This window comes from Pseudophryne corroboree, chromosome 12 (assembly GCF_028390025.1).
Source record: "Pseudophryne corroboree isolate aPseCor3 chromosome 12, aPseCor3.hap2, whole genome shotgun sequence".
Classification (NCBI taxonomy): Eukaryota; Metazoa; Chordata; class Amphibia; order Anura; family Myobatrachidae; genus Pseudophryne; species Pseudophryne corroboree.
Genome location: NC_086455.1, coordinates 12,842,657 through 12,865,447, shown reverse-complemented (window position 1 = coordinate 12,865,447; position 22,791 = coordinate 12,842,657). Strand labels below are relative to the sequence as shown.

The 22,791-nt window shown below is 44.8% G+C and overlaps 1 protein-coding gene across 1 annotated transcript in view; it reads right to left on the bottom strand.

The window, feature by feature from the left end:
- The window catches only part of LOC134980794 (uncharacterized), a 377,631-nt gene that overhangs the window by 286,782 nt on the left and 68,058 nt on the right, over positions 1–22,791 (bottom strand). Inside the window, exons 8-13 of the mRNA XM_063947760.1 lie at positions 20,653–20,823; positions 17,403–17,555; positions 12,021–12,179; positions 10,606–10,776; positions 8,242–8,406; positions 6,791–6,872 (exon numbers count right to left, since the gene is read on the bottom strand). Of these exons, the coding sequence (XP_063803830.1) occupies positions 6,791–6,872; positions 8,242–8,406; positions 10,606–10,776; positions 12,021–12,179; positions 17,403–17,555; positions 20,653–20,823 (901 nt within the window). The remainder of the gene's footprint in view (positions 1–6,790; positions 6,873–8,241; positions 8,407–10,605; positions 10,777–12,020; positions 12,180–17,402; positions 17,556–20,652; positions 20,824–22,791) is intronic.

Here is a 22,791-nt window from a genome sequence, read left to right as displayed (position 1 = left end):
TTAGAGGACGCGCTGCCGACTGACTCCCCCCTCCCTTCGCCCGCTATACCGTGTGCCGCTGTACAGGTTGCCACATGGAAGGAGGAGGAGAAGCAGAGGTGGTGCACACTGACTCCTCAGAGACTCAATAAGGAGCAGGGTAGGTCAGAGGTGACAGCAGGACACACTGACAGCCGGCACATGCTGGAGCTCTGCCGCCCTCTTTATATGTCTCACTGTCTGCTTGTAGCTGTGCAGCAGTTACTTCTGTCCTGCTACACCACTCTCTGCCCCGCTGCTGTAGCACCTCTTTCTGCCCCAGCTGCTGCAGCACCTCTCTCTGTGTCCCAGCTGCTGCAGCACATATCTCTGGCCCGGCTGCTGCAGCACCTCTCTCTGCATTAGAAGCTGCTTAGTAACATGTATAAGTGTCTCTAGTGTGGCATAACGTATATAAGGGTCTCTACTGTGTTGTGTAACTTGTATAAGGGGCTCTACTGTGTGGCGTAAAGTGTATGAGAGGAGTACTACTGTGCGGCGTAAAGTGTATGAGAGGAGTACTACTGTGCGGTGTAAAGTGTATGAGAGGAGTACTACTGTGCGGTGTAAAGTGTATGAGAGGAGTACTACTGTGCGGTGTAAAGTGTATGAGAGGAGTACTACTGTGCGGTGTAAAGTGTATGAGAGGAGTACTACTGTGCGGTGTAAAGTGTATGAGAGGAGTACTACTGTGCGGTGTAAAGTGTATGAGAGGAGTACTACTGTGCGGTGTAAAGTGTATGAGAGGAGTACTACTGTGCGGTGTAAAGTGTATGAGAGGAGTACTACTGTGCGGTGTAAAGTGTATGAGAGGAGTACTACTGTGCGGTGTAAAGTGTATGAGAGGAGTACTACTGTGCGGTGTAAAGTGTATGAGAGGAGTACTACTGTGCGGTGTAAAGTGTATGAGAGGAGTACTACTGTGTGGCGTAAAGTGTATGAGAGGAGTACTACTGTGCGGTGTAAAGTGTATGAGAGGAGTACTACTGTGCGGTGTAATGTGAATAAAAGACAGTACTGTGCTGTGTAATCTGAATTGGAACTATTATGTGGCCACACCCCTTCCCCTTAAAGCCACACCCCTATATTTTTGATTAATATATGGACGCCCAGAGGAAACTTTCACTCTGAGCTCCACAAAGTCTAGAACCAGCCCTGTCACCAATATAAGATGTAAAAAATATATATATATTTTCAAATATAACATTCACCCAATTCAGTAAAGTGGAAGGGGCGCCAAAACATACCCTTGCTCCGGGCACCATGGCGCCTAGCTACACCTCTGGTTCCCGCTAGCAAACTCCAAACACTTACGGCAGTATTTTCCAAACTTTTTTGAATCACGGCGCCCTAGAATATCAGAATTTTTTTCACGGCACCCCTAGGCCAAAAATGTCTTATTGAGAAATTTAGAAAGAAATATTACATTAAGTAGATCGCGTTTATATGTCATCCTTAGGGTCAGTTGTGTGGTGAGGGACAAGATTTGCTTCTGATTGGCCACATATTTTATGACTGGCAGCCGCCAGCACTGGTTTTGCCTATTATATTGACCATGAATAATCTGAATTGGTCCTGGACCTCCAACCCAGGGCACCCCTGCAAGTGTCCCGAGGCAACCACATCCGGTCCCTAATGTTAATAGGGCCCATTACATAAAGCCAGCGGTAATTACTGTTAAACCCAGTGAATAGGCCCCTAATTACTCCAAACCAGCATTTACCCACCTTGCTGCCGGCTGTAGTAGTGATCACACTGTATACATTGCACTCACTATTCTCGTGTAAATGTCTATGGCATTGTGCGCAAGAGGTGAGAAGGTGCCATTACTGAATGTCCAGTGCAGCCCTGAGAGAAAGCGGATTGCGTCATCTCTAGATACCGCACAGAAAGCGAAACTCTGTCTGTAATATAACGTTTTACTGCGCTGTTCAGTGTCAGGGTTTTTTTGTAACTACTGTATTGTTCACATTTAGCACTAAGCAAAGCAATTATATATACATTACATTGCACCCTACAGGGAGGGAGGGAGAGACCTGGAGGAAAGCTGAGTGACTGGGGCGACATGTCAGGCTGTGAGACGTGACTTTCAGTTTCTCTTACAGAGGGTGTTATTAGGTGTCTGTATATAGTAATATTCCTCCCTAGTCCCTCGTTACACTTTCCACAGTGTGTCAGACAAGTATATCAGCAATATAGGAAACACATTTCACAGACACAAAGATTTACCTTCTACTCTCTGTCACAGATTCCCGCCGCGCTGATCACATAATGTATATACGAGGGGTTATAGTACAGTATGGTGCAGGTCACATGACCAGAAATACAGGAGGAACACCCGGGTCACATGACAGCACTGCACACAATGAGGAAATGGTGAGACCAGGAAGGTGCTGGATGTGGCTGCTCTGTAATAAATGTGACATTGTGTAACGTGCATGTAATACATGAAGCACACTGCAGCCTCCGTCACTATTTCTGTAATATTGGCTGGAAGAGTTATAAATAGTATTTTAGAACGTCCCTGTTTTCTGTCATTGTGGAGGCATGCCCAGTGCTCTGTGAGCTGCTGACATGCCCCCTGTGCCTCTAACTCCCGTGAATAGATGTTAGGCAGAGCAGTGACAGACAGGAGTCTCCCAAATGAACCCCCCCAATGCAGGACACTGTAGCCCGTGGGTGGGACAGTCCCCAAAAAATGGGGCTGGCCCGCAAAAATCTGGACAGTCGAGAGGTATGCATCCGTGATGCGATTGCATTTCAGCTGATGGTCGCAATGTTCATCTGCAGCTTACTCAGCCTTGCCGTCACAACGCAGCTTGCGGGGCCAAGGTAACTGCATCTCACCACTCCCAGAAAATGGGGACAACACGCCCCCGTTTTCCCGAACGCTGGCCGCCTCTGCCCTCCTCCCTCCCTTTAAATGCCTCTGCCTGTCAATCAGGCAGAGGCGTTTGCATATTTGTGCTAGGACTAGAAAAGAGAGAAAAGTACTGTATCCTGGGCACACTTTATAATATCCTGAAATATTGTGATAATAACAATGTGATCAGATATGGCAGTGAAAATTAGAGGTTAAAAATGTACTGACAAAAACAAATGTGCATTGATGACATTAGACCAGAGGTTCCCAAACTGTGTGGCGTGGCTCCCTGGGGTGCCTCGGGACACTTGCAGGGGTGCCCCGGGTTGGTGGTCCAGGACCAATTCAAATTATTCATGGTCAATATAATAGGCAAAACCAGTGCTGGTGGCTGCCAGTCATAAAATATGTGGACAAACAGAAGCAAATCTTGTCCCTCACCACACAACTGACCCTAAGAATGACATATAAACGCGATCTACTTAATGTAATATTTCTTTCTAAATTTCTCAGTAAGAATTTTTTGGCCTAGGGGTGCCGTGAAAAAAATTCTGATATTCTAGGGCGCCGTGATTCAAAAAAGTTTGGAAACCACTGCTTTAGAGTGTTAATAAAGCTTGAAAAGGAGAAAGCAGTGTCCAGCTGTTGCCTCGGTCTCGCTTGTTTTGTACAGCCAGAGTTTTTATATTCCCGATGTTTAGTGCAACGTAATTTGTTGTTTAATACAAAGTGTATACGTGCCCTTCTTTATTCCGTTAAACTCACTCTGGTAAATTCATAGATTTTATTACATCAGTCTAGTGTGGGGCGGGTGTGGTATAAAAGATAGACAGTATCTTGTTAGACAGTCAATAGATAGACACCATAGCAAACAGATGATGAATAGTGTGAGTTCGTTTCTGGTCAAAAGGAGCTGTGAAGCCTGTAGAGGGTAGAACAATTTAGGGAAAGACACAATGTTTTAGAGATTGAACCTACCTTGATAGAGGTAAGGGAGTAACTGCACCCCATTAAGTCCTCTGGTATTGTCTATATGGTTAATATTATAAAGGGTGGCCAAACTCAGCTTTTCTTGTTTTGGACTGGCTGATCTTTGTGTATGACGCTTCATTGTCAATTTTAATTATATAATGAGCTTTTTACCATTTGAATATATAGAAGAATACAAGGTATAATAGCATATTATTTTTAATCAAGTTTGCATTCATTTTATAAGTAAACCATTTTGTTTAAAGCAGCACTACCACCTATGGTAGGAAAATATTTTCTGAAGGTGTGGCTTCTCCTTATCCAGATCCAAGGGGGCTTCCCCATTTCTCCCACAGTACTGGCTAAATCATGGCCGAACACTTGAATGGGAGGGCCAATCACCAGCAGTAATCAAATGACTGCGGTTTTTGATTGGTCATCTGGCTCGCATCCCCTCTGCACCACCTGTAAGTTGGGTAAACTACTTATTTTCCAGTTATGTATTACAGGCTAGGAGGAAAAGGCATGGGGGGCATTTTAGCTAAATATATTTTGTAATTAGCAGGCGATACTCACATATATCCCAGTACTCACATACAGTAGAGTAGCCACAAATGTTATGTCACATGTTATCAGTTTCCTCTCCAGAACCCTACATACCCTACTATTCTATCTAGTCCCTTCAAAGACCCCCCCCCCCATTGTTTGATACCCAGTGTCCCCACCACAACTCGCCCCATAAAGCTACTTTAATATGGTCTCCCACCTCCCCCCAATCTCCCTTTTTTTTCTTATTTGGGCCTGTTTTTTTTGTGTTACTTTCTTTGCACCCTGACCATCTATATTTTTTTTCCTCTGGGCTAGGATATTTCTGCCTCTATCTCCTATATTTCCCCTCTCCTATATACTTGTCATGACTGTTTTGTGAACCCGGATTCTATGTGTAGTCTGTGCCGGTAACTGGAGGACTATGTGCTGAGTTGGCTGGTCTGAGGAAACAGTGGGATTCAGAGGTAAGAGCAATTCCTGACCGGGAGTCGTAACCGGGTCTCAGCAGAGAGAGCCGTATCCGGACCACTGGAACACCAGGGACTTGTGGTGTTGATGACAGGATAGTGAATGTAGTAGGGAAGAGTGTAGTAGTAGATTAACCGGATGAGTACTGGATGGATACTGCAGGTAATAATATAACACTTTCATTACTTGGTAAGAAACACAGGCTAGAGTGGCAGAATCAGGCAGGGTGATGAGCGAGGGTTAACAGGACCAATGTTGTGCAAGGTTCGGCTGGAACCAGATTGTAATGCAACCAGACTGGAACAGGACAAACCAGATTGCAATGCAACTGTACTGGAACCGGACTTGAGTGCAACCGGACTGGAACAGGACAAACCGGATTGGAATGCAACTGTACAAAGGATTGCAGGTGTTAAGGTAACTGCAACTCTGGGGAACTCAGCTACTAGGCTCACACACTGAGCTGTGTGACTCATGGAACTGGCAGATTCTGAAACTCAGGTCTCCTTACTTATACCCCTTGGTGCTTGATGATTGGTGGCTAGAGTCAGGTGATTCAAGGGAGTCTCTGTCTGGCTCAGGAGTGGATGAATAATGGTCAGGTAATCAGAAACTGTCACAGCAGTAATCCAGGTTAGGCTCTGATCTGAATTGATGCCCAGCAGGCTGGGAAACACTGAAGCCTAAACACCAGGAAGCAGAACACTATGGAGAATCAGATGCTGAACAGAGAAATTCTCACACACGTGACTTGATTAGGCGTTTACACTGCAGCTTGTGTGCTGAACTGTGAAGCAGGTGCAGGTTTGCAAAGTATACTGGGCTGCAGAGCAGATGCAGGCTTGCAGGAAATACTGAGGTAAGTCACAGAACATGAGTGATTTAGTCAGGACTGTGACAATACTTTTTCATTTGGGCTTGTCCCCTCTGCCCTATATTTTATATTTGTACCTTGTTCTCTCTGCCCCCCTCCCGTATATACAGTATTTGCTTATTTGGATTTTTCTTTACATATGCCATAAACCTAAAGTGACACTGCTATTCAAAGCAAAACACTACGTAAATGACCCCGTGGAGTTATTCAAAGGAAAATTATCAGGAGGATTAGCCACCTATGCTGCAGGCATCCAGCTGTAAAATTAATCCCCATCAAACACTAATTTAAAAAGTTCTGATATGATTTCAAAATTGCTTATATTATTTTGTAATGTACATTACACTCTAACATATCAGTAGAAATAAGTATTACATTTTATTTAGAATCAAATATAAAACATATATCAATATAATTACTAAGGGTCTGATTCATTATACAGGTCACATTGGTTCCCAATAACTAAGCATCCAACTCGCCGAAAGCAATTCAGTACTGCTCTGATGTGATGAGAGCCAACCTGAAAAGGAATCAATCTCTCTTGGGCTAAGTACGACAGCCATATAGCACTGTGATGCTCCAATAACACTGACAGGCATGGGCACAAGCAGACTCTTTTATAGAGCCAAGTAAACAATATGCACCTGCAGTCTAATCAGCCTGACCTTTAAGTCTGATGACTCAGACATGTGATGTTATTGAGGCTGATTAGTCCTGCACAAAAACACAGATGTCTTTGTTCCGACATTCATTCTGATACAACATAGGGTTGTTCAGAAGTTGCGACCAATGCGCGACCGGTGTTGAATCTTTTATATGTAAGCGGCTTATCTGAGACGCTGTTGGTGGACATTTCTGTACAAATCTCCGTGGCTGCAGCATTAGCATATTTTTGTATATCCGCTTTATCCGAATATGCAGTTGCGAATATAGCTGCATCCACCCCATAATGAGGCCTCTAAACACCATCTCATTACATAAGTCAGCGCCCAGCGGACTCTGTGTGTTCATGTCCATCCAGAATGATTCTAGATGTCCAGGAGTCATACGAAAACCTCCAAACCTGGCCTCTCACATTCAAGATTTTTTAAAAGTGTTCTTGTACTTTCAGAAAAATTGTTGAAATCCACCCTAAGAGAAGGAATTCAAGGTAGTGCGATTAGTACAATTCATACAAATGTAAATATATTACAATTTTTGTCAGTATTAAATTGAAGTTAAATCTAAACACAACTATCTATACAGACAGTCCTCAATGGCGAACTTCAAAATGGGTGGGATTTGCACAGAAATGGGTGGATCCACACAAACGTGGGCATTTGTGGGCCTATTGGGGCGGGGTTTGGTGTTGATTGGGAGCAGACATACAGTATGTGGAAAGGATGGGAGGTATCACCCCTGACTAGAGAACCAACTAGCTAGCTCATTGCTACACTCTACTGTATGTAAGTGAATGAGCACTAGCTGTGGTATTTTGTGATTTGCACAACTGTACACGGATTTGTGTGACAAGCTTTGACAACTGGAGCTTTGTGGACACAAATGCTGTCCGCACCTTCTACATTTGCACATTCACGGCCCTTCTCCCACCATTATTATCATCTAGACCAGGCTTTTTCAACCAGTGTGCCGTGGCACACTAGTGTGCCGCGACCAGTTGCAAGGTGTGCCACGGAGCCAGACCAGCTTCCTGAACCTTCAGAGTGAACTGTTGGCTCAGGCCCTTCTTAGAGGATCAGTCGTGCTCCAGCCGTGACGTATGCCTTGAAGACGCGGCGGTGTGATATCATAGGTCACGGACGCCGCGTCTCATGACCCAGGCAGCCCACACACCTGCACACACATCTTCCAGTTCCTGCCTGCATACACAGCTTTCCTTGCCCACCCACATCCACACCTGCCTGCTGCTCAGTATTCACAGCACTCTACTATGAACAATCCCCGCCACTGAGGGACAGGGAGGAGGACAGCTGACCGGTAGGGGGCAATATTTGTTATTTTTTTTTCTCCTGTGGGGAACAATACGATTTATGTGGGAAGAATAAGGATTTATGGATTTATGGGGGGAACAATATGAAGAATTCATGTGGGGAGCAATAGGATTTATGTTGGGAGCAATGTGATTGTTTTTTCTGTGTAGGCCAATGTATGTGTGGATTTTTTTATTTTATTTTTGACTATGAGGTCCAAAGTGTTTTTTGTTTTTCTGTGGGGAACTGATGGTGTGCCTTGGCAATTTTAAAATATTGTTCGGTGTGCCGCGAGTAAAAAAAGGTTGAAAATCACTGATCTAGACTAATTGTCCTCCTCTATCCCTCAGTGAGGTCTGTGGTCAGTGTCAGCGGTGGGAAGCTGGAAGGAAAGAGCGAGCGGTAGTTTCGTTTATAGATAAAATGAATTATCCCTGAGAGACTGAGTGGTCACCCCTACAACGGGTGTAACAAATTCCCCCTGACCGGAGGACATCCCTTTAGTGAATATCTGGGTGTTTTCCACGTACCGGATCTTCTTCAGGCTGGCTGAGCTCTGTATCAGTGTCTCGATGTGGTGGTAGCCAGCATCTGAGAAGTGGTTACAGCTCAGGTCCACATGAGTGAAGTTTAGGTTCTTACTTAGAGAAGCCAGCATGGGCAGGTGCTCATTTCCCAGACTGGTTTCCTGGAGCCTGTATGGAGTATAGACAACAGAGGAGAGTATTATTGGCAGATACCTACAAGTTGGTAGGTAGATAGCATATGTGAGCAAAGAGGTCAGTCATCATGTTGATTCCAAACCAGAGTAGGTTTTATTGAAGATAACAGGATATAGGTGATAGAAGATAAGCAGTCAATATGATAATATGATATCAATCCCTCTTGGGCTAAGTACTGTATAACCATACAGCCCCTGTGATGCTCTGGTGACTCAGACGTGAAGTTATTGAGGCTGATGAGTCAAGCACAATAACACTCATACCCCTTTCACATCGCACAAATAACCCGGTATCGACACGGCATATTGCCGTGTCGAACCGGGTCAGTGTGCGATGTGAAAGGTCCTTGGCCGATTTAGCGGGTCGCCTGACCCGGTAAATCAACCCGGTAAAAAAGAAGGGTTTTACCCGGGTTGATTACCGGGTCAGATGCGGTGTGAATGGGAGCCGTGTCGATGCGACACGGTTCCCAATCACCAGATAGGGAGAGGCGGCGCTGGAGATGAGCTCATCTCCCGACGCCGCCTCCACCCCCGCCCCTGCTGCTGCTGCGTGCTCCGTTGTTATGGCAACCGACCCAGTATATTGCCGGGTCGGAAAGCCTGCAACGGAGCGCAAATGCCGGATCCCACCCGGTAAGGACAAGTTTCTCTTACCGGGTAGGATCCGGCATTTGCGATCTAAATGCAGCATCAGTTAAGAGACAACTTGTAGCAATGAACCATTTAATACATCTCAACCAGTATATTACCAGACCAGCAGTTCTCAAACCGTGGGGATCACGACCATCTTGGGTTCGCAGCTCACATGTGGTCAGGCTGATGACTCCTCGGATCTCTCAGCCAGTGATCAGAGGAGTCTGAAATAAGTTGAACTGTCTGTTACTTCAGACTCCCTAGATCACTGGCTGAGAGGCCTGAGGAGTCATCAGACAGCCTATCTCCTAAGAAGTGCTATGTTCTGGCAATGGGAAAGTCAGAGACTGATTTAATAGGGCACTCTCCTCTTCAATTGGCAGCAGTGGTCATGTGAGTGCAGCTCCTGGGATCTGATTGGAGTGTTCATTTAATCAAATCCAATATGGCCGTACCCATGCAGTCAGAGTGTTTGTAAACAGTGGAGATGCCGATGCTCAGGAATGCCGCCGATGGCCAGAAGAAGCAAAGAACATGATATCCCACCGCCGGACAGGGACGAAATCATAGTACATGTAACTATTAGCTACTGTATCAGTTAGTGGAGAGCAGCTTACGGTCAGCTACCATGCTAGCTAGTGCAAACACAGTCATAGTAACTTATCACATTTATCCTGGTGCCTATCAATGCTGCTGGCTGGGTCAGCAACTAAAATGACACCAGTTTTCTGCTTTCAACAGCTTGCTGCCTGCGATGGCTGCCTAACTAAACTTTAAGGGCCTGAATCAGAGTGTGCACAGATGTGACTGTATGATAATGCCGTGTCTGATATTCTAACAACTGAAATGGCAACTTCCAGTGTCTGCACACAGTGCACTTCTGTCACTGTATGTCTTTAGACAGGGCTGTACCTAGTGTGGTGCACCACAAGGCAGGGGGCGCTGTTCTGCAGCACCTGTCAACTTTCTGTTTCAATCAATCTTACTCGCAACTTCCTTCTCTTTAAATCCCAGCATCATCTGGCCGCCCCATCTCACCCTCACGTCCCTAAGCACCTTCAGTCACACACACCTTTAATTAAGGCCCACATTTCACAATACTCTCAGTTCCCATACAGGAGAAAAAGGCTCCATGTGTAAGGTGTCTAACTGCAATAAGAAAGGTCATGGGTTTGAATCCCGGGTATGACAGTATTTTGAAATGTGTGCTTTAAATAACCTACAGGTTGATTATGGTCTTTAGCGCAGACTATACATACCGCCGTCTGGGTCTCTCTGGTCTAGTTAAGATTCTGTGTCGGGCCAAAGTCCAAATGTGAATGGCTCTCGCGGATTTTTGTAAACTGCATATGTGCATCAGAAAGCAAATCGCAGACTGCGCATGCACCAGACCAGGTAAGTGCACACAGATGGAGACTCTTTATGTATATGTTAATGATGAGGATGTTGTGTAACATGCAAACTTAGGGAGATGTAGTAGGATAATGTACTACAAATAACAGAATAGCTTTTGCTGCCAAAATGAAGTTGTACTCACATTAATTCCTCGATCCTGCAGGTTGGTCTGGACAGAGCGGTCACCAAGTCACTGAAATAAGAAGCCACCAGTGTTGTACCAGACAGGATCAGTGTCCTCAGCGACTGGTTGTCACCTATTGCAGCTGTCAGCTGCGGGTAATCTCCCACTTCCAGGATATTACTCTTCACACTGCCGGGGAAAAGCAAAGAAAAAAACAATTGTTCCACAATTGATATACTGCACAGTTTATATCCACATGACACATACAATCTATATACAAAAGAGTTATACACCATTTATACCCACGCATCACAGAACGCAAACCTACAGCTTGATTATGGCTCATGTCTGGGTCTATCCGGTCTGGCTAAGATTCCGAGTCGGGCCAAACTCTAACAGTGGATGAATCTCGCTGATATCTGCAAAGTGTGCATGTGCCGCAGAAAGCAATTGCAGACTGTGCATGCATCAGGCCAGGTAAGTGCACACGGAAGGAGACTGAACATCCGGATCAAAATGACCGTCCATTGACAGCTTGCGCTTTATGTTAAATGTGTGTTTCTGGACAGAAAATGGGCGGTGACCCTGAGGCCACATAGAACTGAGGCATCATGGGAGTGTCGGGGGTGCATATGTGGACGGAGATGAGACAACTTTTTCTGATGGCATATACAAGTGTAATGGTGAGCATTACTGCATCACAGCACTGAGGTCTTGGATTCAATTCCCACCATGGCCCTAACAGTGTGGAGTTTGCATATTCTCCCTAGGTACTCTAGTTTCCTCTCACAATCCAGGAGGAACATCAGAAGACCGGCATCAAATACTTGTCACCATTTAATGCATAGAGATGGTATGGAACCACTGTTAGATAAACCATTTGATGTTGCACATGGACGCGTGCACAAATGAGATCTATAGAATGTGCAAGTGGAGCACGGACACTGACCTGGTGTGGGACTCAGGGCATCAACCTGAAAAACCATTGTCATAGGGCAGACGAAAATTGATGGAACCATGTGTCTGATAGTCACCCTTAGTCCAAACTGTGTGTGCGGTGACTGGCTGGTTATTCTGCGGATGCACGGACATGGGCCGTCTGCTGAAGCGGATGCATACACAGACTCTTAATCTCGCAGGCTGGAGGCCGTACTCAGCTGGAGATGATGCAACTAGCATGGGGCCGGAGCAAGTTTTCATGGTGCCACCGGCAAAAGATGCACAGATGGCTGTGGATGCCTCCGGCCTAGTATCAGACCCTCGTGCTTACACACTTTCTTCATGACACGGACTGCTCTTACCCTTGTGCTCAGAATATACGCCATTCATAACTTATACCCCACTCATCATAGTTGTCTGTCTCCATTGCGCCGCCTTTGGCTTCACATGTAATAATAAATATATAGAACTCTGTATAAATCGGATATACTCACTTTAAACGTTCCATCCTGCATGCTATATCACTCAGCACTGAGATCACAGAAGAAAAGGCTGTATTTGTATGTATAACCAGCTCATACGTCGTCTGGGAAGGGGTTCCGGCTCCTGGGAGGGCGTGGATGCTGTAATCCGTATTATTGTACAATATCACACTGAGGTGCAGGGAGGACAAAGATAGTTATATGAAACAAGTGCCATTGTATTCTGCTAAACAATTATTTTCTTTTATTTGTAGTATATAGCATCAACATATTCTGTAGTCATGTTTTGCGGATAGGCCTGTGTGTTTTTGCACTGTGCATGCTCTGGAGTTTAGCGCATGCATCTACGCTAGGCTTACCATACTATCTCTTCAAACCAAGGCACACATGAATTACACAGGTTCTGTGGCGGATTACAACCAGGTGAAATGCAGGCTTGACGTCAGCAGCCACAGAACCTGTGTAATTCCTGAGCGTCTCGGTTTAAAGGGATAGTATGGTAAACCTAATCTGCGGGTGATTGAAAGGTTTATGGGGGTCATTCCGAGTTGATCGCTAGCTGCTTTCGTTCGCTGCGCAGCGATCAGGCAAAAAAAATGGCACTTCGTACTATAGCACCGAACTATGTCGTTTCACACAAGGCCTAGCGAAGCTTTTCAGTCGCACTGGTGGCCGCAGAGTGATTGACAGGAAGGGAGCGTTTCTGGGTGTCAACTGACCGTTTTCAGGGAGTGTTCGGAAAAACGCAGGCGTTACAGGAAAAATGCAGGCGTGCCTGGGTGAACGCTGGGCGGGTTTGTGACGTCAAAACAGGAACTGAACAGTCTGAAGTGATTGCAAGCGCTGAGTAGGTTTTGAGCTACTCTGAAACTACACAAAATTATTTTGTTGCCGCTCTGCAATCCTTTCGTTCGCACTTCTGCTAAGCTAAAATACACTCCCAGTGGGAGGCGGCATAGCGTTTGCACGGCTGCTAAAAACTGCTACCGAACAACTCGGAATGACCCCCTATATAATTCAGTTGAATCTCCACTTGCGAGTGATGGTGCATAACTGTGTGGTAACAGGACATTCATACGTAGTGATGGGGTGTTGATGGAACTGTGGGTTATGTATACCTGTGCGTCTATAGAGATCCATTTGTTTTCATACAGATCTATTGCACCAGGAACAGAGCTGTATACCCCCCAACATGACCCTCTCCAGGAGAGACACAATGCTCTGCTTCTGGACTTTTCTCTTAATTTATGATTGCCGGCACCTGTGTTGAACAGGATAATGGATAAGAAAGGTGTTCAGCACAGGTGATGGCAATAATAAATTAAGAGGAAAGTCCAGGAGCAGAGCATTTTGTCCCTACTGGAGAGGGTCATGTTGGGAGGTATGGAGCTGGTGCAAGTGTGCATTCCTAGTTCAACTCTCAGTTATACCCTAGTATCTACCAGGGACATGCGGTGAGCTAAATGGCTCAGGAGGCACTGGCTAACCCCAGAGCCAGATTTACATGCAATATATGAGCCAAATGGTACATCTAGGCATTATACACAGGTGCAGCATTATAAACTCCTGGAAATCTGGTGAGTTTTGATTAGAGATGTGTGGAAAGGAAACACAGGGGAGGCACTGCCTCACCTGCCATAGACTTTTTACGCCAGAGTTTGGGCTATAAAAATTATTAGAATAATGCAAAGAAGATATTTCAAACAAATTATCAGTATTTTTCATATATTTTATTCAGTCAAAACTCTGGCTTAAATGTAAGTATGACAGGAAAGGCTCTGCCTCACCCCACTGCACGTCACTGGTATCTACCTTGGTCTGTAAGCTCACACGAGCAGGGCCCTCCTCCCTCTTGTTGCCTCCATGCACTATCCATGTCCCTAGTACATTCACAATCATGATAGTTGTCTGCCCACCCCAGGGGAATGGGTCGTTGGGTGACCCTGGTTTATTGTGACTCAAAGTGGTCTTATTTAATAGTATAATCTATCCCCTAAGATGGGTTTGGTTTGTTTTGCCGGCAGCAGGGATCCAGGAGGTCAGCATACTGACCTTGTGATCCCAACCGCCAGAATGCCAGTGGCGCGGGGGGGGGGCAAGCACAATGGAGACCCTTGTAGGCTCGCTGCGCTCGGCACAGGTCCTAGTCCCACTCAATGAGTGTTGTGGACACCCACGAGTGGGAAGAGTCCCTGTGTGTCAGCATGCCGAGCGTCGACATTGTCCGTGATTGGGATCCCGGTGTCGGCATCCTGATTGCCAGAATCCCGACCGGCAGTTATGTGACCGCATCCCCACTAAGATATATTCTTTTAGTTTTGTACTTTTTACATTTGTGTTTTCAGTGTAACTTCTTCTCAGTACGGCACTACAGTATGGACACTTGTGACACCATATAAATAAAGGATAATATTAATTATAATGAAGATGACTAATTATAAGGATAAGAGTCGTGTAGATTAGTACAATTAGGCACGTGTGTAACCACTGTAAGACATTTGAAAAAAATATCTATAAACACTGGGACATTTTTGAAAAAAGACCAAAGGGGAATTTCAGTAAATGTGGCATTTGGTTTCTGCGGCAGATTGCCGGCAGGACTGCAATCCGATGATTTACTAAACCCAAATCCAATGGGCATCCGCTGAAAAGGCAGACTTTAGAAAACAGTACAACATCTTTTTAGTTTGAACCTGGACATATGCCTAAATAATAGGCGAGTTGGTGTCAAGCACTGAACAGATTACTATGTGCAGGATCATTTTTGTAATAAGCTTTAAATGTGCACATATTTATAAAGAGATTGTGTGGGGTCCCCCCTTAACCCTTAACCAGCACCGAGCCTCTGCGACTATTTTAAAAAATAGGAGAAATGGTGTGCGGTTAGCCCTATTTTCCATAAACCAGCACTAGGCCGACCTAGTCGGGGCAGCTGACAGGGTAGAAGAGTGGCAATTAGTTCAACAAGTGCCATCATGCCTAGGCTACTTGCTGAGACCTGTAGTCCACCTGTAACAAACAATGGGGTAAATGTATGAAGCAGTGATAAGAGTGGAGAAGTGAGCCAGTGGAGAAGTTGCCCATGGCAACCAATCAGCATTGAAGTAACATTTCTAATTTGCATACTATACAATTATACAGAGCAGCTGATTGGTTGCCATGGGCAACTTCTCCGCTGGCTCACTTCTCCACTCTTATCACTGCTTCATACATTTACCCCTGTATTATTTAAACTTTTATTATATAATTACCTCCACACCGAAACCGTAGCGGTGCGGATAACAGTCCAGGGATGATTGTCCGCAGGAAGAGGGGACCCCACTTTCCTAGGGATACCAGATTCACAGCAGAACAGGGGTTTCCAAATAGATGGGCATTGCTGGACGTTTTCAACTGCCCATCAAAATCAATGCTTATTAAATGCTGTATTTTGCAGGACTGAGGTGATTCCCATCGGCTCTGAATTTAATCCCAACCCGACACTTAGTAAATTTACGCCCAAGTGTTGATAAACCTTTTACCAGACAAACCTAAATGTATTTATAAACACGCCTAACCGATGGATCCACTTAGTGTCGGCCTTAGCCAACTGAAATGGGCTAAGGCTAGAATTAAGTGGATCTATCGGATAGGCGCATTGTTTCCGAAAGGAATAAACCTTGATTTTGAAATCTTTCCTTTTTTATGTGTTTTTTTTTTTTAAATGGCTATATTTATGAGCTGGAACAAGAATCAATCACATACAATGAAAAAGGAAACGACCAATTGTAAAGCGCAACGGAATATGCTGCGCTATATAAGAAACTGTAAATAAATAAGAAATAATGCAGCAGCCAGACATATGATTAAATAAGAACAACCAGAAACAAGAATTTATGAAGTTGAAACAGTATAGGGGGATATGTACTACGCCTTGGAAAGAGATAAAGTGGACGGAGATAAAGTACCGGCCAATCAGCTCCTAACAGCCATGTTGCAAGTTGTGTCTGAAAAATGACAGGAGCTGATGGGCGGTACATTATCTCTCTCCAAGGCTTCGTACATCTGCCATTATAAGAGAAACAAAATGTTCCAGCTATACACCAAACCAAACAATACAATAATGTACTGTACCAAGCAGGGCCGCATTTAGGGAGGGAGGGGGGGAGGAGGCGAAGGGGGCGACCCCCCCCCTAACACAGTCATAGCCACGCCCACTTTTAAGCAGAAGAGAGCTGTCCAGGGAGAGCCTGAGGCAGAACGATTTGCTGCAGCTTATACCACAGCAGCACAGAGGAGCCAGGAAAGCAAGGGTTACAGAGCATTTGCCCCTCACTTGCTGGTGTGTGGGTACTAGGGCTAATAATTACAGTCACCCCACAACACAGTCACATGTACATAGAACAATCACAAAGCTCTATCTCAGTCTCACTCAAAAAGTTCAGTTTTTCAGGAATTGAGAGGAGGAGGAGTTAGGATTGCAGATGGGAGGAGTTGGGACTTGAGAGGGGAGGAGTCAAGATTAAACAGTAAACCGCCCCCCCTAAAAGAAAATTCTAGATCCGTCCCCGGTACCAAGTTTGTAATATGGGTACATAAAAGAGACGGAGTAGCAATCCGCAGGGAAGGAAGGGAGGGGGGGGGGGGGGTAAGGGGTACAGATCAAGGTGGAAAGACTTGCAGATGGGCAGGTAACGAAATGATGGGGGTCACAGTAAAAAAACAAAAAAGTGGTCAAGGGTTTCCACGCATGGGTGCTGACAGCTGTGCCGGGTCCAAGTACTGGGGAGAGGGTGTGGCCATCGAGGGGAGGTGTGGCCAGGCTCCCTCCATAGGAAATATAAAAACTTTGAACTTCTATGTGGCCGCAAACACGCCCAGACAGGGTGGGTGGCAGCGTGAGGACCGATGGGTGGCAGAACAGAAGGAGGAGGGGGCTTCAGAGGGAAGGGGGGTGGTGGGTTGGATCGCTTACCCCCCATCCATGATGCAGGGAGAGAGAGGACTACCGATTTCTGCAGCTGCCTCTCTCCATGTCCCAGTGCACACAACAGCATGTGCCGTGTGCTGGGCTGAAGAGAGAGAGGCAACAGGGGTGGAGTGGGCAGACCCAGGTAAAGAGTACCCGTCCCCCCTCTCACCGCCACTGTTCTCACATTTAAGAAAATTAACTTACATGTAATTTTATAAACATGCCAGACCTTGGGGCGGGAGCCATGTAGTGGGAGGGAAAGGGCTTTGTCCAGTCTGCAGTGACCTGGGACAAGTGACTGCTTGGTTTGGTGTTGAGAGGCCCCAGGGACTTCAATTAGCAAGAGATAAATATGAGATATATATTAGATCTAGATGGATAGATAGATAGATAGATAGATAGATAGATAGATAGATAGATAGATGATAGATAGATAGACTGACCTCAAATCCTTCGCCTTGCATGTTGGACTGTACAAAGCTGCAATCACATAACTAAATTTTTCCGCATTGTTCAGATTTATAAAAAGTTCTCTCTGTAAGCGATCTTCACTTGCTGGTGAGCAATATATGAAATGACAACCATAACTAACGAAACTGGAGAATGAAACACAAGAGAACGTACAATAATGAGATAATGAGCTTAATGCACAGATGCTATACTTGATTTTAGCCAAAAGGGCGAGAAGCGATTTGATTCAGAGACAGATGGAAACCAGGCGCACTGTATGTGCTCCCCAACTGCGTGTTTTCAATTTGTATAGGGTTAGTGCTGTATGAAACTTTTGGTGCGACTGCCCCCTACATGTACAGTTGGTTTGGTACTAGTTATCATCAGGGGGCACTTGCACCTAACATACAGATGTGTCCTCATACATTACTGCTGCAGTCATGCCAAACAGAACCTCTAGGCGTGCCAGGTTCAGTGCGACTCTGCTAGTTCCGAGCGTCTTTTTTCAGATCTTCAGCATTGATTAATATGATATGTGACACTTGTATATCTGTGCGCGACTGAGTCTAATGGGCCCTACACACATACTGATCCGCTGCCGAGATGCCTGACGGCGGATACGGCCGATGGGCAACCCGGCGGCGGAGGGGAGGTGACGGGGGGAGTGGAGTTTCTTCACTCCCCCCGTTACCCGGCTCCATAGCACTGCTTGCTAATATGGACAATCTCGTCCATATTGGCCTGCATGCATAAGCGACGGGGCACCATCGATGAATGAGCGCGGGGCCGCACATCGTTAATCGTTGGTGCCTACACACAGAACGATATGAACGAGTTCTGCTTCATTTATGAACGAGAACATTCATATCGTGCAGTGTTATCTGCCAGTGTGTAGGGCCCATAAATCAGTATACAAAGTGCTATGATGCAGCAGCCGCTGCCATCTTCAATTCCAAGTTCCTTTGTGCCTTGTATACAGACTAAGCCACAAACAGATATACAAGTGTCACATTATCACATTAATCAGTTCAGTCTCTTACGTCCTCATTAACTAGAACCCATTTTCAAGGTAAAAAACCCGATAAGACACCCGACCCTAGCAGAGGAGCTAGAGCTAGACTCGTATCAGGTGTCACGCTGCATGGCGTGTTGAGGTTAGACGCATGAGGACACATCTGTAAAAAGAATCGCCTGGAAACAGGGGTATTTACACTTACAACCATCTCTGAATAACCCACAGTTCTGTTAATGACACCTCACTGAACGCCCCTTAAGTCATAAGCATAACCCTAACCCTTATGCTTACCCTAACTCCACCATTAACCCTTATTCTAACCCTAACTCTACCATTAACCCTTATTCTAACCCTAACTCTACCATTAACCCTTATTCTAACCCTAACTCTACCATTAACTCTAATTCTAGTTCTAACCCTAACCCTACCATTAATCCTTATTCTAACCCTAACTCTACCATTAACCCTTATTCTAACCTTAACTCTAACCCTTATGCTAATCCTAACCCTTATTTTACCCTAACTCTTATGCCAACCTAACTCTAACCCTTATGCGGACCCTAACTCTAACCCTAACTCTTATGATAAGCCTAACCCTTATTCTAACCCTTATGCTTACCCTAACTCTTATACTGACCCTAACTCTAACCCTTATGGTAACCCTAACCCTTATTCTAACTCTTATGCTTACCCTAACTCTTTTGGTAACTTTAACCCTTATTTTAACCCTAACTATAACCCTTATGATAACCCCAACTCTAATTCTAACCGTTATGCTAACCCTAACCCTTATTATATCTCTAACTCTAACCCTTATGCCTACCCTAACTCTTATGGTAACCCTAACCCTTATTCTAACCCTAACAAATGATGGTGACTATCGGCAGCACTAGTTGGTCATTCATTTCTGATTGTGCATTGACCCCTCTTGCTGACACTACTAACATAATAAGCATGGCTAGTAAATTATATGTTATGACATAGTGTATATTCCCTGGTGCAGGAAGTCACCTTGCAGTGGCAGACAGGCATCTACACCATGATCAAAATGTGCACATACAATCCCATGTTTATTTGTTAGACATTTGCAATGTTAGCAATCATTATGTCGTCCGACAGTAACAGCAGGCTGTTACACCCTGAGGAGAGAGCACTGTGCAGACCTGAAACGTTGGTGGAAGTGTTTCTATATTTACATTAACATGTGTTACATAGTCTCTATATTTACATTATTTCAAAACCCTTGTTAACATGAAGATCATTGTTTAAATATATAATATAATTTAGTAGGTAATAGTAACATTAAAGGTAAAATAAAGGCATTGACTTAAAATATCAAAAAAAGTTAAAATGATTTTAACCTCAGCTAATAGTTTCTATTGTAAACTTCTGAAACCACTTTGTAAATGTCCTGCTTTACAAGGAACTGATTTTTCAAGTGGCTTCTTTATTCCTCACAAATGTTATATCATCACATTTGTACACTGACTAAGCCCCACCGCCCCTCTCTGTCCTGTCATCCGGCTGCTAGTCAACATCGGAAGCCCCGCCCACTGGATCCCACAACCCTTTAAAACTTCACACACACCAATCAGTCACACCCAGGTAGTGCAAATGTGTGTCAGACCTTTGCTGTAGTAATCAGCAATATTCTTCACCCTGTCTGCCCCTTGCCAAGTTCTCAGCATCAGAACGTGGCAAAATACCCTCTTTGTCACACTATATTTTGTAGTAAGTAGATTAAATAGTTTTAATGTATAAGTTAAAAGTTTAGGTCATTTCGTAAACTAGGTTATGAACCAAGTCCCAACATTTTTACCCCAAAATAGGGATTCTCACCAACTTTTCAACTGATCAGAGTTGGTGAAGAGAAATTTGCGGTACACCCTATGGAGAATTATCGCATGCGAGTAGCTGCACAGCTGCTATTGCATTTTCCCTGCCACCATCATTTTCTACTCACCCCACAATGTGCCTCTAATATCCTAGCCCCAGCAATAATCTTACTAGCCCCCGCCAGAATCCTAATGCTTCGGCAAAAGGCTTTTCAGCATTTTACAATCTTAACGTATCAAGGTGCACGAGTGGGCCAGAGATCCCACAAATGTCCTCATAAAAACTGTCCCTTTATCTATAGATTGGGCATGCGCAAGCCAATAAAATTTAAAACGTTAAATTCATTTACGATACAATGTTTCCTGTAGTTTATATGGATTTGTAGTACTCACATAAACCTTGATAGACTGCACTTCGGACTTGAGAGCGCTGTCAGCAATGCACCAAATTGAGATTCATCCATATTATTACTACACAGAGAAAACTGACGTAGAGATTGGTTACCGGTTATTGCCGACATTAACTGTGAACAAGAATTCTCTGTAAAATCATCAATGGTCAAACTGGAAGACAAAAGAGAAATACTTGTGATGCCCGGCCTGCATACAAAGAAATTTTATTATTTACCGTGATCCATAGGAGAAAGAAAAAAAATAGTTTGTAAAGTGTTTGCCTAACGTGTTAATGGTGCTGATGTCTTGTTGGTAATTTGTCATCAATATCAGGTGGTTGTCTAATGTCATCCACATGCTTCTGATGAAAGTGTGGTGAAACGCGTCATTCATATTTCACTATGCAACTGCTGATGGATAGAGCAATATCCAGTTGTACATCACATTACTTTTGGAGGATCCGAGACAGTTTACACCTGAACTACTTAAGTGCTGTTTTACACACAGGCAACTGGCACTGGTACTGTACTCAGCAGCAGATAGAACACACTGGAATCTGTGGAGAGACTCAGAGCTATGGTAACTGGCACTGGTAGTGTACTCAGCAGCAGATAGAACACACTGGAACTGAGGTAGTAAAACATAGGGAACAACAGCACTCTATGGAAGCCAGGAAGACACACTACTTGTAGAAGTTGTTCTGGCAAGAAGCAATGGACAGACAAAGTTTTATATAGGACTCTCTAGCTGTTGATAGGTTACAGGAATCATGTGCAGAATCACTGGTGCAGGATTGGGTGGAAAGTATCAGGTCCGGGTGTTTTTGTGAATCCGTTAACCCGGGACCAACCACAGGTGTAGGTGCTGGTGGGAAATGGAAGCAGGGGAGGACGAAGAAAGTTCCGTTTCATATATTTATTAAAAATAACAATTCAGTAAAGTGTTAAACGACAAGTTGTTAATTATCATATTATACTGAAGTATTGCAGGAATGGCAGAAATAATATGCAGGATAAAACTCAAAGACAAATAAAAGAAATGTTCATGGAACTGTATGCAAAACAAGCTGATGAATAAATGTTGAATTGTCCAAATATAAACAAGCTTTGATGCTGAACTGTAGAATGAGTTCAACTGGGTAATGCAGACATGAAGAAATAACTGTAAGGATTTGCAATGAAGTTTTGAGAGTTAACTGAGAGGCTGTGAAGAATTATCCTTGTTATGGCAACATAGAAAAATAAAAGTACTGAATTGGGTTACTTGCGGGTTCCGGAGATCACTGTGAAACTGTAGCAGATGACAAGGGTTAAATGCAGAGTAGAACAAACGAACAGCTGAGAGTAGTGGAATCCTCCAAACTTTGTATGGTTGAAAACAGGCAGACAAGGTAACCTCATGCAAGACTCTGGGAATCCAACTGTTTCCAGTAGGTGTGCAATTAACTGACAGTACAGCGGAGAGCCGGTGGATCTTTTAGCAATGAAGGCTGCAGACGGACCTCTGGGAACGGAGGCGATATCTGGACCACGGGAATCACACAGGAATGCACGGAGGGAGCTCAGAGCTAGAGCACAGCGTTGATACAACAAAGCACTGGCCCAGAGTAACGTAATCCCAGCCTACTTAAAGGCAGCACAAGCACGGGATTGGCTTACACCTGCCCACAGGTGTTTTCACAAGTGCAATTTCACCGCAGTGCCTTAGGCCATTTGGTCCCCGCACTCCCAGTTCCCAGACTCTGCATTACCTGTGCCACTGATCACGCCGCGTCCCCACACGGGCGCACAGCACCTCGAGCAACCGCACTGGCAACGGATGAACCCCAGAACCCGCAGAGGTGAGAGACCGGTTCGTGACAGTACCCCCTCTTCTAAGGGTGGTCTCCGAACACCTTTGAACCTTATCAGGATTTTTGGAGAGGTATTTCTGTACCAGTCTTGGAGCATGAACATCTTCAGAGAAAACCCAGGATCTCTCCTCCGGACCGTAACCCTTCCAGTCGACCAAAAACTGTAAACGTCCATATCGGGAACGTGAGTCCTCAATCTCTTTAACTTCAAATTCCTCATCCTGCAAAGAGTGAACTTTAGGAGATTTGGACTGGGTAGTACGGAACTTATTGAGAATCAAAGGCTT